This window comes from Brachyistius frenatus, unplaced genomic scaffold (assembly GCF_029030835.1).
Source record: "Brachyistius frenatus isolate BFR_SWC_R1_liver_20210118 unplaced genomic scaffold, ASM2903083v1 Contig_18, whole genome shotgun sequence".
Taxonomy (NCBI): Eukaryota; Metazoa; Chordata; class Actinopteri; family Embiotocidae; genus Brachyistius; species Brachyistius frenatus.
The window spans coordinates 2,632,501-2,649,524 of record NW_027210617.1 but is presented as its reverse complement, the minus strand read 5'-3'; the positions used below and the strand labels follow the sequence as shown (position 1 = coordinate 2,649,524).

The 17,024-nt window shown below is 41.5% G+C and overlaps 1 protein-coding gene across 1 annotated transcript in view; it reads left to right on the top strand.

Moving 5' to 3' along the window:
• ncanb (neurocan b) overlaps window positions 1-17,024 on the top strand; it is a 144,332-nt gene that overhangs the window by 78,707 nt on the left and 48,601 nt on the right. The window contains exon 10 of the mRNA XM_069694842.1: window positions 5,207-5,323. Within this exon, the coding sequence (XP_069550943.1) occupies window positions 5,207-5,323 (117 nt within the window). The remainder of the gene's footprint in view (window positions 1-5,206; window positions 5,324-17,024) is intronic.

Below are 17,024 nucleotides of genomic sequence, written 5' to 3'. Positions count from 1 at the left end.
AACAAAGAAGACTGTGACATTTCTACCCCCAAGCTGTCCGTTTTGAACATCCACCAGTTTCCGTAACAACATCCCAATACGACTTTGCTTTATAGACTGTGTTCACAGCACATTTGTCGTAGCAGGCGAAACTGAGCTGAGGCAAATTTTGTCATTAATGGTTATGTTCCAGTAAATGTCCCAAGACAGTGAACCAGACTGCACAATACAGAAGACCCTGTTTTAATGTTATTAATTGCACCTTTGAGCTCTTTCTGCCAGAAGGTTTATTACAATTTACTGTAGTTGAGCACACAAACAGTGCAATGAATGACTCATTTCTGGGTGCTTACTTTTGGTTAGTCGATGACTGTAATCTGGCTAAAAAGTTTGCAATGAGTGACTGATCATCTTACCTCATATTTCTTGCCGTGTTCACCTTAGTTGCAGCAGTGTGTTCTGTTTTTCCAGATTTGTGCAAGTACTTTAGTAACTGCAATACTAAAACAACCTACACCTGTGGAGGACACAAGTAGCCCACGGAAAAAAAAAAAAGTTGTAATGAACCCAAATTTTGCTTCAAATATAATTTTGTTTACATCATGTCTAAATTTAGGCTTTCCCCAGATGTGGGTGTTGGACTCTACTTGGGTGACATGCAGCTCTGGCAGAGCCACTTTCGCTGATACATAATGTATTTCTGTTCACTGTAGCCGTCATGCAAGTGACAATATGAATATTTCACAAGACAGATTCATCATGACGACGATCGCTGTCATTAAGCCCACATTTCTGCAGTTTAGCGCTCCCATTCATATGGCTCTTACTGTTCTGTGGGCTTCAGTACCTTTTAGGGATATACTGTAGCATAAAATTTTAACGGAGCAGCTCTCGCTGGGCCCAGGTGATGGCTTATCACGCTCATAGAGGGGGAACACTTGAACAGGCTGAGGCATGATCTCTGTCTCAGCAAAGCTATTACAAGGTTGAGTGACTCTAAGCACAGCCCCACGGCGGGTGATAAGCAGGTGTATATACAGTAAATGTAAGTGCGTGTGTGTGCAGTTCTGCTGTGTGTGGTGGTGGTGGTGGGGGGGGGGGGTCGCACGTCTATTCATGCAGAGTTCAGTGTTTCTGTCAGCACAACCTTTTCTGCAGGCTTTCATCCAGTTGTATTTGCTAACCACTCAGCTTCAGACTTCATAGGAGGCAACACATTTCCCCGAGCACAATCCCCTTTTATGGTCGATTCTAAATTCTGGGTGGATGTTGAAGTTGTATGAGGAGTAGCTTAACCAAATGTGCCACAACGCTAAAATAATCTCTCTCTTGAGAGGCTTAGAAAAAACTTAAGATGACCCTTCAGAGCAGTAAAATGTCACAGAAGAATATACTTCATAAAACTCTGAGCAGAACGGGAGAGATGCTGCAATATCTGCTCACTGTCAGAGACGGAGACTTAACATTATCTATTTAGTGAATTTTTGTCACACCACAGACCTCAGACCTGCGAGCTCAAACCCTGCACTGCTTAAAATGTCTCTCTTTTGTTATATCTGCCGATCTGTCTATCTCACATAGCACGACAGGAACAGCTCCTCTGTCGCCCCTTGCCTTTTTTTGGGACTCTTGCTCTTTCTCTTCTTGTCTTCCACACAGAAAGAGAAAGGCATACAGCAGGGAGGGAAAAGCGACCTATTTTAAGACCAGTGTGTAATTAATCATAAGCTAGCAGCCAGCATTAAGAGAGCAAGAAATGTACGATAGCTCCCTCTGTGACTTTCTGTCCCTCCCTAGCTGACATTTTTCTCTCCTTCATACTTGTGCTTCTAAATTTTAATTTCTCTCATAGACCAGGGCCTCTCTCTCCAATGCTTTTTTTTTTTTTTTTTTTTAAATCTGTTTTTCACTTGCATATTAATTTTTTGTTAGTGTGCATGTACACTCTTTGGCACAATCATTCCTAATTAACAACAAAATGCCATCTAAAGAAATAACTGCCCTGATGTGAATGTTTAAACACTGAAACCAGTCACATGTGATGTTATGGGCTGATTCCATGTGTTTATCTATTCACGCTGAACATTTCTCTGGACTCAGATTTAGAATTAGTCAAATAATCCATACCTTTTGATTTCACCACAAAGGCTGCAGACTAGTGTTTGAGGACAGATGGCGAAGAACATGGTCCGTCTCATTTGTGTGTGATAAGTCGTTACTAATTGTCTGCAGATTGGATCAATGTCCTCCTCTGCTACAGCTCAGTTCTCTGTCTGTATTACCATACACAACACTGCCACCATTTATCACTGCTGGTGGATGGGAACTGAGGAAAACTCCTAATTATTAAGGCAATATAGCAGAATGTACTTTTAAGAGTTTGTGGCATAACTACATCCATCCCCACATACATGGATAAAGACTGCTGGCATACACTAGCTGCAGTTGGTGATACCATGCACTTAATTCCTGAATAGCATATGGATTACTATTTAAGATGTGTCACTCAAATTGTTCACGACGGCGAAGAAAAGCCGTGTGCGGCATTGATGCAGATAGCAACATAAGCCCGAGCAACAGTATTGCCCTGGGCGGTGGAATTGATTGGTCCTGAGGAGTTCCCCTTTTGGCTCCTGCAGCCTTCCTCGCTGAGGCTACTTGGTGACCCGGTGCCCCAGCTGTCAGTTACAATGTGTGCATCGCTGTCTTTTCCTCTGCAGCAGAGGTGGGTTGTGATTCAGCCTGGAGAGATATTTGTGTATCTGAGACTTAATACCAAAACTGAATGCAGAGATACCCACATGTCAGATTTATCTTTGGCAGTACTTGTGAGTAAGCGTGACTCAGGCGGATTATTGCATCGAGGAGGGGGGTGCGGAGCACACGGGTGTATTTTGAGATAATTTAAACTTAATTGTGAATATTTAAAATATGGTTATAGGAGTATTTTGAAGTTAAGCAACATAATTTGATATTTTTACATACTCTGCAAAGCTTGATCAGCAAACTTGCCTCAGCATATCTGTTTTGCTTTTGATTTGACCTGCCTGATATTTGGTTTTTATTTTGGGGGTAATTTGTCAACATTGGATCCATTCAAATGAGACTAATACATTACTTCTTTCTAGGGGAGAGTGCATCCTCTGTTTCATAGGGTACATCATTCATTGACACATGTAGCGTTTAACACTGACCAGCAGCATCGCTGCGAACTTGTAAGGTTCAAGTATTAAGTACCAAGTCGCTATGAGTCAAATGATATTTGTTCAGTTTGCAGCGTCTTGCTCCACCTATGTGTCAAGTCCACAGTCCTGTTGTTTATAGTAATTTAGCAGTGTTGATCATTTTGTCCAACACTTTGGTGCTGACTGGAATACTATAATACCGCCCTTACTTGTCAAGATGAATGGATTCATTGTCAAGTTGTGAAAATGTGTCGACAGGTCAGCAATTAGTGGAGCCCAATTTAACAATACAGTCAGTGATCAGAAGAAACAGTGGAGGTGACATCACATTTGTTATTTTCTGGAATAATCTGGAAACAGATTAACATCATGACCGCCATGATGATCACTTAAACAAACAGCAACCGATTACAGTACAAACTAAACATATACGCTACTTTGATTAGGTGTCACTTCTGTCTTTCAAGTCGAGTTAATTACTTTAAAATGTAAGAGTGATTTAATAAACTGAGGAGTGAATGGGAATAATGTGGTGTGACTCTTTGAGGCAATATAACTACTTAATGGCTCCTGAAGTCTGACTGGTTTGCACCTGAAACGAAAAGTTGTAGCATCACTACTCCCTGAAACTGATCATTTATCATTTATTTACCATAAATAACACATTTCTCAGTGTATTTCTGCTTTAATTTGATTCGTTTTTTACGAACTGTTTACTTTTACCCGTGATGAATGGATAATGACTCAAACAACATCCTTCATGTGTTTTTCCTTTTGTACATCATACACTAATCATCACCTGCAGATTTCACCGTCTCCATCAGCACATCATTTACCTTTAACCACTGTATGTGTTCAAGTCATGTAGTGTTACTATTTTCCTCTCCCACTGCTGAATAAAGAAATGAGCTTGTCTCTAATGGTTTTTCTCATTCAGAGGATCACTTTTATGTATTTTCAAAGGCAGCTCCTCCATCATCTCTGCTGCCCAGTGTGTCAACAGCAGCCTCTATCACCCTGTTTCACAGGAAATTGGACACGTACCCACATTATAACTCACTAGCATGCAATAAGTCAGGGTCACACAAACATCCAGAAATACACATACATATGCTTCCACACTTCTACATGTGCATAAACACACTCTCACAGACACTCGTGAGAGTATTCCCAGACTTTCAGCAGAGCTGCAGTCTGCGTTCTGCACAGCCTCTCTGTGCCCATACATCATTAAGTGAGTCTGACTGTTATTATGGAGAAGATGCAGTGTATTAGATGGCCTGACAGATTGTGTCAGGGCCTGCAATCCTATCAGGATTGGATAATAAAAAAGATACTTAATCTAGCCAGTTCCTCACACTCCCTCTCTGCACACAGAATAAAAAATCCTGACGATCGCTATGTGCTCTAACCATCCTTGTCAAATTCTCCTCCTCCCATTGTCCATCCTAAAATATAAGAGCAATAATTACGATTTAATCTGCCCTATCTCCACCATTCATCCACCAAAACATTTCCCATGAAGAGGCATGGACTTATAGCCCAGAAACAAAAAAATGTGTTTATTACCTTCTCTGCGACACAGTAATGTGCCACAGATATAGGGTGCAGCGCCAGTATTCATGACTGGGCGATGATCAGGTAATTTATGAGGACCTTGGCTCATCAGTTGGACCTGAGATGTGAGGCAAGAGAACGGCAGGAGGGGGTCAACTCAGCACATTGTCCTTCCCCTGCCGTGCCCCTATTTACTATCAGTCATGATGAATAGGGGCACGACAGACACAACAACAGCCAATCTGTCACCTTGTAGAAAGTCGTAGAGACAGGGACGGGTCTACGTACCGTCTGCCCACTCTACTCTTCCTCTGTCTCTGTCAGAGAGCAGCCAGAGGATAATGACTGGGGCATAATGCTGGCTCATTGCCTGTCGTAGTTTGTCAACTTTCAAGTTACTTTTACAATGCTCTTTCTCTGCAGAAAATAAATTATGAATCCACTTAACCTTCCTCCCCTCCCTCTAACATTGTCTCTCTTTACAGTGGAGAATAACCCATGCCAGACCAACCCTTGCCTCCACGGTGGGAGCTGCCTACAGGAAGGTGACGGCTATAGCTGCTACTGTCCTCAGGGCTTCTCTGGAGAGAGCTGCGAGATCGGTGAGTCACTGCCAGCTCAGGTCTGAGTGGGGAGACCTGAGAGGTCAGCAGCTGCAGACAAATGCTGTGTCACTGTGGCATAAGAGGAACAGAGGCAGACATATGTCAGGATAACATTTAGCAGATGTGTTAAACTGAGCAGTGAATATTATCAGGAGAAAGGCAGCGCTACTCTGTTTTTTTTTTTCTATATATGTGTTTGAAGGACTCTGGATCCAACCACAGTGCTCTGCTTTACTGTCAGGTCCAGTAGTTTTGGATCAAGCTCCCTGATTGAAAGTGAACAGGGAATATCCCTTTGCTGCAAGCCGGCCATTTGTGCCAGAGTTTGTTAAAGGTGTGCAATATGTACCAACCACTGTATATGTGCGATTATTTCTGTGTGAGTGTGTTTTCACCTTCTGCTTCGAGAGCAGTCGGCAGCTCATCTTTCCATTCAGCCGTGTGATGGGAGAATGTGGCTGTCAGAAAATGGTGGTGCAGTGATTTAGGTGTGTGTGTGTGTGTGTGTGTGTGTGTGTGTGTGTGTGTGTGTGTGTGTGTGTGTGTGTGTGTGTGTGTGTGTGTGTGTGTGTGTGTGTGTGTGTGTGTGTGTGTGTGTGTGTGTGTGTGCGTGCATGCGTGTGCGTGTGTGTGTGCGTGCCTGCGTGTGTGTTTGTGTGTGACAGACATGGAAGGACATACAGGCCACAGAGGAGCTCTGAGCTCAGTGAGGGGTGGAGTAGCTGATTAAAGTGTGGTAGTAGCAGTGCACAATGCTATGGATGAGGGAGGACGGGAAAATAAAGGAAAAAAGAAACAGACATGAAAATATCAAAGTGACTTTCTTACTTTAAATGAGAATTGCAGAAATTTACAACATGAACCCAACAGGGTTCAACTGTGCTTACACACGTTACACTCATGATTATATCAAAGGATACACCCAACCATCTTTTAACATGGAAACACTCACACTGTATGGACGTGATTTGAACTGCATCACTTCTACAGGAGTCGAGATTGATGTTCTTTACGTGACTGCGAGAGGACGCTTTCAAATGTAACTGTTGGATGTACAGAGCTGTTTGCACAACAGACCTATGGGGCCATTTTTTGGAGGAGGACAGCCTCATGGACACTCCAATAACTGTGTTGAATCATAGAAAGATATTACATTACATACAAGAGCTACACTGTGTTATAATGTGGACATTCAAAACTCTAGTCCTACATCATTGGTTTCCAAAAGGTTGGCCTTAGTTTTGGCAGCTGCCTTCTTTTACACAGTTTGTTTTGACCTCTGCTTGCTGTACTTTAGACTTTGGAGTACATACAGTATGAGGTTTGTTCTCTTATTATTAAATGTGTGGTTTCTCTGGCCTTAGTTAGTTTTTTTTCTTGACCTCTGTGGTCCGTATTCATGCATACAAAGACAATAGGCCGAGCTGGGGTTTTAAGGGTCAATACTTATGGTAAGAGGTCATAGATCAGAGGTCAAGGGTCAAGACAGGCATGTTGACCTGGGTCAGATTATCAATAACCTTTCATGCTTAGACCCAAACATACATGTTATGCAACTTTTAAATGGGCCTAAATTGGAGATCAATCAACAATCTGCCACTGGATCAATAATTTGTGACAAATGCATGTTAACTGCATGTATTACACACACATGTGGTCTGTAATGATTTGCTGCAGTCGATTTGGTTTGGGTTTGTCCTTACGGCAGATAAAACTAAATGGTTTTCATAAGCAGTTGGAATAAATGATGATACATTTAGCCTGAAAATGGGGAGAAAAGCACATTCATAAAATATGTGTTATTTACTGATTACTTCTGCGCCCGTTTGTCTCTCCTCCAGCTCTTTTCTCTCAGGAGCGTTCAGTTGTTTTTCACAGCGTGAAGTGTTGTCATGTTGATTATGTTGCTAAACAGCTGCATATCTGACGTTTTCAATATAAATTACAGCCCAAGGCAAAAAGGTTAATTGCCCATAACAGCAAATGCTTGACCACAGTTTTACTCAGCATAACACAGTGCTGTTTTGGAGGGAAATTGACAAGTGTCCCTAAATAACTGTCTTCCAATTCACATGTGCAGCTCCTGTTTCCTTCATTGTTTGTGGTTCAGCGCTTATCAAAGATCCACTCTCTATTTTACCTCTGATTATACATTATTTTAGATACAGCCACCAGAGTCCTATTAAAACCCAGAGAGGCACATAAACCAATATCCCCTGTGCTGCTTCTGCTCCATGTGAAATGATTATTTAGGCAAATTGTTGCGATGTCATCTGAAACACACCTTGGGCACTGTCTCCAGGAGTACTGGGAGTTCTTTTGCGAAAAAGCATTTTGAGGAACTGCAGTATGTATAGCTTGTGTTTTCACTGTGGGTCTGTAGTTAATATTTATGGGGGTATGGTAGGAGAGAAAGAGCAAAGGTGTGGACATCTCAGTGATAACACTCCAGCCCTTCTAAATCTGCTATGAAAAAGGTCGGTCTCCTCAACAGTATTCCTTACTTTATTTAAACTCAAGGCTGCCAGAAAAGACACCTGGCCGGAATGTGTCACACCCTCGCTAAAAATCTATAAGCCATAGTTTGTAGTATCCCATTGATCATCAGGATTTAGTAGAAGTCTGGGTCCTGCAGCAGAATAAGTGATTAATGAGGCCCACCACCGCCTGTCAGGTTGATGGCCATGTGTTGAGATACAGTGATGAATTATATTTTCCTATTTATTTTCCTCCCACAGCTGTGGTGAACATTTGTTTATTGATATGACACACTAAAATTGAAAAAAGGCACCCCTGGCGAATTTTACAACAAAGATTATATCCAGATAAAATATCTGAATCTTAATGTTTCTAATCCTTCTTCTAATAAAAGCAATTTAGTGGTGACAGGAAATCAAAATGGAAACGATCACTTTCAATTAAAAAAAAAAACACACCGGCTTACCATCTTTTAGGCCTCCATACATTCATGGCTCTCCACCATGGAGGCCTATTAATGCCTAATCATCTGATTATTAGACTCTCTGTTCTGTGCAGTATGCACATGCCGTTTGAGTATGTACAGACTGTGCTTGATTGATACTTGTCTCACTTGTTCCATTCGTGTTGTTGAACTCCTTAGGATGGTACAATTTACAACTTCGATGTTCATATTAGTACAACCCCGTTTCCAAAAGTGTTGGGACGCTTTGTAAATAACAATATAAATAAAAACAGAATGTGATGATTTAAAAATCACTTAAACCCATGTTTAATTGAAAATAGAAGAAACACCACATATGAAATGTAGAAACTGAGATGGATACTTTTCTATTTAATTGCCGCTCGTCCAAGCAGCAGGCCAACTCAGTGGACCATGTAGTGTTGTGTCAATAACTATAATGCTGGTGAGTGCTGTGTGTGTACATCAACATTAATGAGTGGACGCACGGAATAAATTTGTGTGTTTTTCTGAATGTATGCATCAGTCTGTGCATGGATTGTGTGTGTGTGTGTGTGTGTGTGTGTGTGTGTGTGTGTGTGTGTGTGTGTGTGTGTGTGTGTGTGTGTGTGTGTGTGTGTGTGTGTGTGTGTGTGTGTGTGTGTGTGTGTGTGTGTGTGTAGGTGCAAGAGAGACTCACTGAATATTTGTGGACTTGTTCTTGTGATTACACAGCACATGCATGTTTGTGCATAGTTGCAAGTATAAACTTAAGCTAAATGTGATTTAGTAGGATATATGTTTGAGTTCCATGTTGCCTGCTCTGAGGAGCAAATCAAGCTCTTGGCTATGGTCCAAGAACCGACCCCCCTTACAACTAAGTTAACATCAAAATAGATTTACTATGGTTACATTACAAGTTGGTCATTTACAATTCATCTATAATAGCATATATTTAATCAAAATCTCATTTTAAGACCTCACCTGAGGCACCTAAAGTCCTGCTGTTTTCCCTCAACATGCCCTGCGGCATCTTCACTTGACTTCTGAAGTTCTCCACGCCCAGTGAACCAGCCTGTAATACCACTAATTTGTCATTTGTAGTATTGTTTACCTGTAAGCTTTTATCTTATTTAAAGTATCCAATCCACACAAGTACATGAGCCATTTATGATTATTACCCAGACATAGAGGAGTATGTGAGAGAAGAATTGTATGTAAAATGTCTGTCTTTGTCACAGTTCATGGTTCAGAGCATATTATTTTGTGATTTCTAACGGGCACCAACTTTTTAGGTTCCAAATATTTTTTCAGGGGTGTAAACACGCGAAATGGTTCGAAGTTCACAAAATACAACCGAACCGGTTTTGTGTAGGTGGAAATGGACTGAAGCTCAATCAGTTGAAGTAATACTCACAATCTGAAACGCATCTTCAGAACTTCAGTTTTAAGGCCTTGGCATTGTGCATACTGTCTCACTGTCACACTTGAACAGAATGGAGCAGACCAGAGCATTAATGTTGTTAGAGCAACCTTTTGTCAGTAAATGTATTATGGCCAGCACAGGTGTAACTAAAAATAGAGTTGAAATGTTTTCCAGAGCCAACTGTGGTTGATATAATTAAGTGGGCATGAAACATAAGTTGAGAGGTGTGACTTAGAGCCAGTTTCATTGATTGTGTTATTACTTTGTGCAAGCTGCACAGCATTCTGTAAAATTGCCATTCAAGCAATGATTTCCTGTTGCTAATTGCCTTTTCATTTGACCCTCAATTGTGAACTGCTGTTAAGTCTTTTTCAGTGTGAGGTGCTATAAATATTAAATTCATGGTACAGCCGGCATAAATAGTCAGTCATATGTAGTAATTGTGCAGAATGACAGCTACTCTGGTGCTATTCGGGGATTTTACTCATGTGACACAATTATATTTTATAACACAATACCTTTTTCACCATTCTTTTTATTCAAGGTCTAATGAGTATCAATCGCATGCTAAACAAGTATTTATGAAACCAGTCACGTCAGAGCATGTAGTATACCTATCGGTGCACCAACCCAGTATCACAGCAAACGGTGTAATGCACACACCTGTCCACGAGAGGATAGTGAATCTTTGACATGCCTGGCATCCTTTAGACATGAGAAGAACACATACGTAAACAGAGGCACATGACGGAGGTCATGTGACGAATGTCACTCAACGGAGGGAATGTGATCGAGTCCAAAGACCCTGTAAGATGGTAGCGAAGGAAGCGACAAAGTGTTTTTGTGTATTTCTTTTTCTAGCCCTAATCACGTGGGTTTCCACATGGTTTTGTTTTCCTAAAAGGCGTGTGTATTACAGATCATGGTTTGGTTAAATAATAAATGCTGTAAATAATATGTTAATTTACATAATAATGTTGCATACATCATGTAAATGGGTTATTTTTCATAAGGTACGCAACTTACTTACTGTATGTTAATTAAAAGAAATCCACATCGACTTTAGATTTTTTTTTATGTACTTGAACACCAGCCGCTCAAGTGGAAGTCCAGTGTTTGTACACACACACACACACACACACACACACACACACACACACACACACACACACACACACACACACACACACACACACACACACACACACACACACACACACACACACACACACACACACACACAACCTGACTCTTACTTGGACTTAATCATTCTTTGTATTTAGCTACTTGACCTCTGTCACATGAGCCCTTCTTCGACCCTGGTCATACATGCTTACTTTTCATGCCTTGGTGAGGCAAAACATGACACTTACAGAGTGTAGTACACACTTTGGCATAATACGATTTACATCCATTTATGACCAACTGTAAGTGAGGAAAAGAGGCTTGTGCACATGCACCCAGTTCCACAATGATTAAGATTTATAAAACAAAACCAGGTGCACATGCAGCTTTACCGCATGCATGCATATTTTGTCTTTCTGTCTTTTCTCTTTTCTCGTTCAGTCATGAATCTACACTGAGATTTCTGTTGTTTTGTGCATGCTTTCTTATTTGTGCACGTGTTTTTCCTGATTTCAATTCAGTATATCTGCTGTGGAAAAGAACCACTTCCACCTTCATTGTGACAGAAAAAACACCACAAGCTAACACTTTCAAGCAACATAGTTCTCGAGACTGACAGTTCATTCATGACCTTGGAAACAGCAGCTGACAAAACAATCTCAGATCAGCATTCACATACAGTACTCTCTTCTTCTGGGGCTTCCAGCTGCATCACACATTCCACATCAGCAATTTTAGTTTCTTTAGTTGCTGTGACTTGTAAAGGTTAACTTTTAATCCAACATGAGGAGTCAGAGGTGCTCAGAGTTGTGGTAAATTCAATGACACCTGGGTAAACCCAGTCTGCTGACGAAGACATCATACAGAAGAAAGCTGCAGGATGAGCAAGTAAATCTTCTGTTTTTATAACAGGGTGACAAATGATAATATTTTTAGTTATTTAGATTTGATTAACCACAAATAACGTGATAAGGTTTCAAATACTGATAAATGTCTTTGTTTTTCAGTATTATTGTGTCTTTTTTTTTTTTTTTTTTTGTCCTTTTGTATTCTAAAAATGAAACCCAATTGTTTTTTACAGCAGCAGTTATTTCTGTTCAGTTCAAATGTAGTTTGTTGTGGAGGAAACACATTAACCTGTCTCCGTTGACCCCTGAACACAGGTCAACAAATCACAGCGATTCTAAATGGAGCAGGAGTTAGGGAAATTACTTCTGGTCGACTGCTGTTTGCTCTTCAGAAACCTCAATCAGCCCATCAGTCACTCGGTGTCAGTCAGTCAGTAAGGAGAGAGGAGGAGAGCTGGCTGGTAAAATATTTCAGGCTGTGTGCCATTTGCATGCATCTCGAATAACAACAATATTATTAACACATGCATGCACCTTTGTCTTCAAAGCTCTTCACAACACAGTCTAAACTAATAGCTGGCAGATGAAGCATACAGTTCGGATTTCACATTCAGTGTGTGTTATGGGGTCAAAACGGTAAATTATCCTGTTAAAAGGAGGAAATTACTGTGGTCACACTATTCTCTCATCCTGTCTTTTGACCCGTGTCTTGCTTCCTCTCCATCCAGCTTTCTCACAGCCCTGAGTGGATTCCCCTCCTCCATTTTCTCCATCATTTGCAAGATGAATTGGAGGAGATAACGTTACCTGAACTGCTTCAAAGAGCTCAACGATTTGGTCAAAGTGACACAGTCATAGGTGTTTTTTCTCTCCTCTGCTCTCCAACAACTCCTCAAGCAAACAGTCACTGCCACATGTGCACATCTACACGGCCCCCCTCACTATCTAACAAACTACAGCAACATTCAGTTAGATTCACAGGTGGTTTGAAAAACTCCTGGGTCAATTTCAGCAAAATAAATTGAATAGCAACATCTCCTCCTGTATCTGGGCACATAGCAATGTCCTCAATTTGGTTTTCTGCTTCACAAGAAGCACACCTTTTCTTTTCTTTTTTTTTTTTCAAATTTTACACGTCCTCACATGCACTGGCCTCACTTCCAATCATGGTGATTAGATCTGAGTTAACTCGCTCGCTTCCTTTCGCTCTCCCTTGCCTGCTCTGTACTTTTTTTTTTCTTTTCTTTTCCCTGCATTTATTTCTCTGACTGCATCTTCATATCTTCAGCCCTGTTGCCACTCTTTCACCCCCCCTAATCTCTTTGTTTTCGCTCCAGCTTTCCTTTTTAAATTTTATCCTCCTTTTCAAATTTCTCAAAAATGTTCTATGTCCTCCTTCTTCTCATTATTTTCCTCATTTTTCTCTCCTCTTTCCTACTTGGTCCATCATCTCTCTGCCTTCCTCTCGTCATCTCTTGATCCCTTCAAGGGTCTTTGACAAGACCGGCAGTACAGTATAAGGCTGTATTTAAATTGCTCTGCAGAGCAGAGATTGAGGTGAAAACAAGCCTGAGAACCACCCCAGTTTCTCTCCAAAATAATACATTTCATTGTCAGGTCACACTTCCTCACTCTCCAGCAACCTCCCCACACCCCCATTCTTCTCTCTCACTCTCTGGCTTCATGATTCCATCTCTTTCTTGCTCAGTATTTTCCTGTCAAAGGCCAATACAAATATTCATACAGAAATGTCTCTGTACTCATGCATAAAATGAGACTTATTCAAGCTCACACGCTCACTCACCTGCATACTCAAATTGGCATATATGCTCACAAGGGCGTGCGCAAACAAATGTATTCCCATTTTTACTTCCTTTTTTCCCCTCACACAGATCTGACCTCACACACACACACACACACACACACACACACACACACACACACACACACACACACACACACACACACACACACACACACACACACACACACACACACACACACACACACACACACACACTTGTTTGGGTCTGTCTTTTAGAAAAAACAACATGTACCCAAGACTATATGAAGAGCTAATGCATAACTCGTGTTTAAAGAGGCCATGAGAAACACCCCCGCTGGGTTTTAGTATTAACTAATTCATCCTCTGGGACCAGCTCCTCCCACAGCAGCCATATTATTGAACCTGAAAGATTCATGAGGTCAAGCCTATTAATATCAGTGGTCCATGCACAGCTCACCAAAGTACCGACAGATCTGAGCGATGAGATCAGAGACGAGGGGGAGAAAGTGGGCAGGCCAGGTTGTGGACGAGTATAGCGGATGTTTTATTGAAGATAGACAGAGGTGGTGGAGGTATTTGTCAGCCGATCATTAAGAATCAGATACTGTGGGGTAAACTGAGGAAGAAACTGAAATTGGCATGCTTGGAGTTACAGTTATTGTATGCAGTAAAGCAAAGAGTTGCAACCAAAAGTATAAGATAGATTCTAGAAAGAGAGAAATCTGCAGATTGCTAGATTCTCAGTGAGTTGTAAAGGTTCGAAGAGGAAGACAGATGGAAAGAGCCAGTGCTGCCATGCTGCTCCCCTCAGGACATCCCATTCATTCCTTCATTAATGATGGAATGGTTTTATGTGTTTGGCTCCAAATCCTCTGAGTTGCAAAGGTTAGGTTCATATGTTGTGAAGTTTTGACTGCTGTTTCTTGGCTTCCAGTTTTCCTGCAGTGTTACTTCCATCGCTGACCACAGGGTCAAGGAAGATGGTGATTCATGTAATGATGAGCACGTTGATTGCTCACATACAGTACAACAGCACAGAAAACACACCTGGGTTGAATGCTTGACATCCTGTTTTTTTACTTAAAATTGTTACCAGAATCTGTCTCTGTTTGGCTTTTGGCTAAAAAACATCAATGATAGGACATCAAAGAATGAGAACATTTTGCGGTTATCTAAAGTTCCTTCTTGGTGAAATAATCCGGTTCTCCAGAGCACCTACTGTAGTGTGACACTGGTATACCAAAAATTACCTGAGCACAGGGACTCGGATGAACCACGCACGAGGCTGGATGTGACAGCGAGTGTGCAAATGGCAGAGTATGTTTCTTTTGTGTGATTGATGACCAGCAGTTTGTCACAGTTTGTCGACAGCTGAGGATCTCTTAAAAGGGCTTATGATTGGCTGGCTCAGCCTGTACCCCAATGCCTCATTAGTTCCTCCACGCCACTGAATTCCTCAATCAGCATTATGATTGGCTGTACCCCCATCCCCACTCCCATCACCACGCTAGCCCAACACCATCAAGCGTGCCACAAAAAAAAGCCTATAGTGCTGATTGGAGCTGCTGGGCTTGCAGCTGACCCAGGCAGTGGTACAGCCATCAGACGCATGCAAAAAAAAACAGGCATTAATACAAAAATATAAAATGGAAAGTTGCTGATACAACCTCAGGTGTGCAGCAGAGTGTAGTTAAACTCTGTTCACACAAGATAAGAGATCAGTGGATGCCATCATTTCCTAGTGTTCAATGAGCATAAACATTCCTTCCTCTCCAAACTCTTCAGGACAATGAGAAACAAAGGACACACTCACTGTGGAGTTGAATGAGAATCAGCTACAGGGCTCGTAGTGTGTGTGTGTGTGTGTGTGTGTGTGTGTGTGTGTGTGTGTGTGTGTGTGTGTGTGTGTGTGTGTGTGTGTGTGTGTGTGTGTGTGTGTGTGTGTGTGTGTGTGAGAGAGAGTGTGAGTGCAGCATTCAGTATCTTTTTGGTATAAACACACCTGCAGATTAATGAGCTGCTGGCCATGTTGCCAGGACTCACCTCTCTTTTTCACTCTGTCTCTCTCTCCAGCACACACAACCACACACTTACTACCAACTTGAGTTATCTCATCTTTTCTGCTCCTCTTTGTAATTTACTTGTCAGCAGGAGAGTCAAGTACAGTCAATGAATATGCATGCGGCTGATCTGTGTTTGATTTGTCTCAGCGTGCATATGTATGAGTGTGTGTGCGCCCCCCCGTGTGTGTGTGTGTGTGTGTGTGCGTGTGTGTGTGTGTGTGTGCGTGCGTGCGTGTGTGCGTGTTGTGCAGGATGGATGGAGGCAATGACTGTGTATACACTGGCTGACAGCTGTAGGAGGAAGTGAAGCTTATAAAGGCCGGCCACGTAGAAAGCAGGACAAATTGATTTCCCATGAAGACCGGGCACTGTTTTTTTTCACAGGAGAGCCTTATCAGCTTTCCAGAAACTCTCACACAACAGACACACAAGCACATACACACTGGCACTCAACCGTATATCTTCAAGTATGGATAAGATTTAAATTTTTTATGCTGCATTCACATAAAAACATATGAACACATTACACGTGTTGTCTTTCCTCCTGACCCCTCACCTTTGAACGTACACCGTGGAGGTTTTTTCAGCACTTTACAGCAGATGGATCTTTCTTTTATTTGTAATGTGCACATGATCTATAATTACTTTATTTAGATGTGCAATAGGTTTCATTTTTTCCACTGATCAGCAGTCATCATGTCATCAGATGTAGCAATGCACCTATAAAGTCAGTGAAGAAGACCGCTAGCTAACAAACAAGGAAATAAACAGTGCACACTGTAATGTATTTGTAAAAGTGGCTTTGCAAATGTTTTATGGTGAATGAACTTCACTCAACACTTTTAATAGACTTCAGGAAACACAAAATGAATCAGGGCACTTTTAAATGCCCAAAATTGAGGCTGAAAGATTTTAAGGAGTTTTTCTATCACAGAGTTAGTTGCAGTCACAAGTTCCTTTCTGTCCAACTGGTGGTGAATTCCTGTCCAATAAGCACGTTATATTCTTTCACTGTCTTTGATCTGTGTCGCAGTGCTAACTCTGGCCTTCAACAGATCTGCAATCCATATCACCTGCCCAACCATAGACTGCATTACCAGAAGAAAGTCAGCAGGATTGTGGAAAAGCTAAAACTGTAGCATAGGTCAATAAAAAAACATTTGACTCTAGAGTGGATCCGAATACCAGGCCAGATCCACAAATTACGTTTTACTTTCCTTAACATTGCAAGATAGGACAGTTGAACTTCTAAATGTCATACAGTATGCTTCAAATCTGGTAAATGTTAGTAAACTTTAATTGCAACAAAACATCAGTGGTTGACTGGCCATTGGGAATACCGACACAAATCCACGTGTGCCAGTGGACCGTTGACAAATCCATTAAGTATTTACCAGCCCTCTCTGTGTGCCTGTCACTCAGGATGCACGTGAGAGCATGAGAATGGTAGTCCGGTCCCAGTGGAAAAGTCCAGGGCTGGATTTATTTCCCAGTACACCCCTGTAAACAATTCTACACATGACTCTGCAT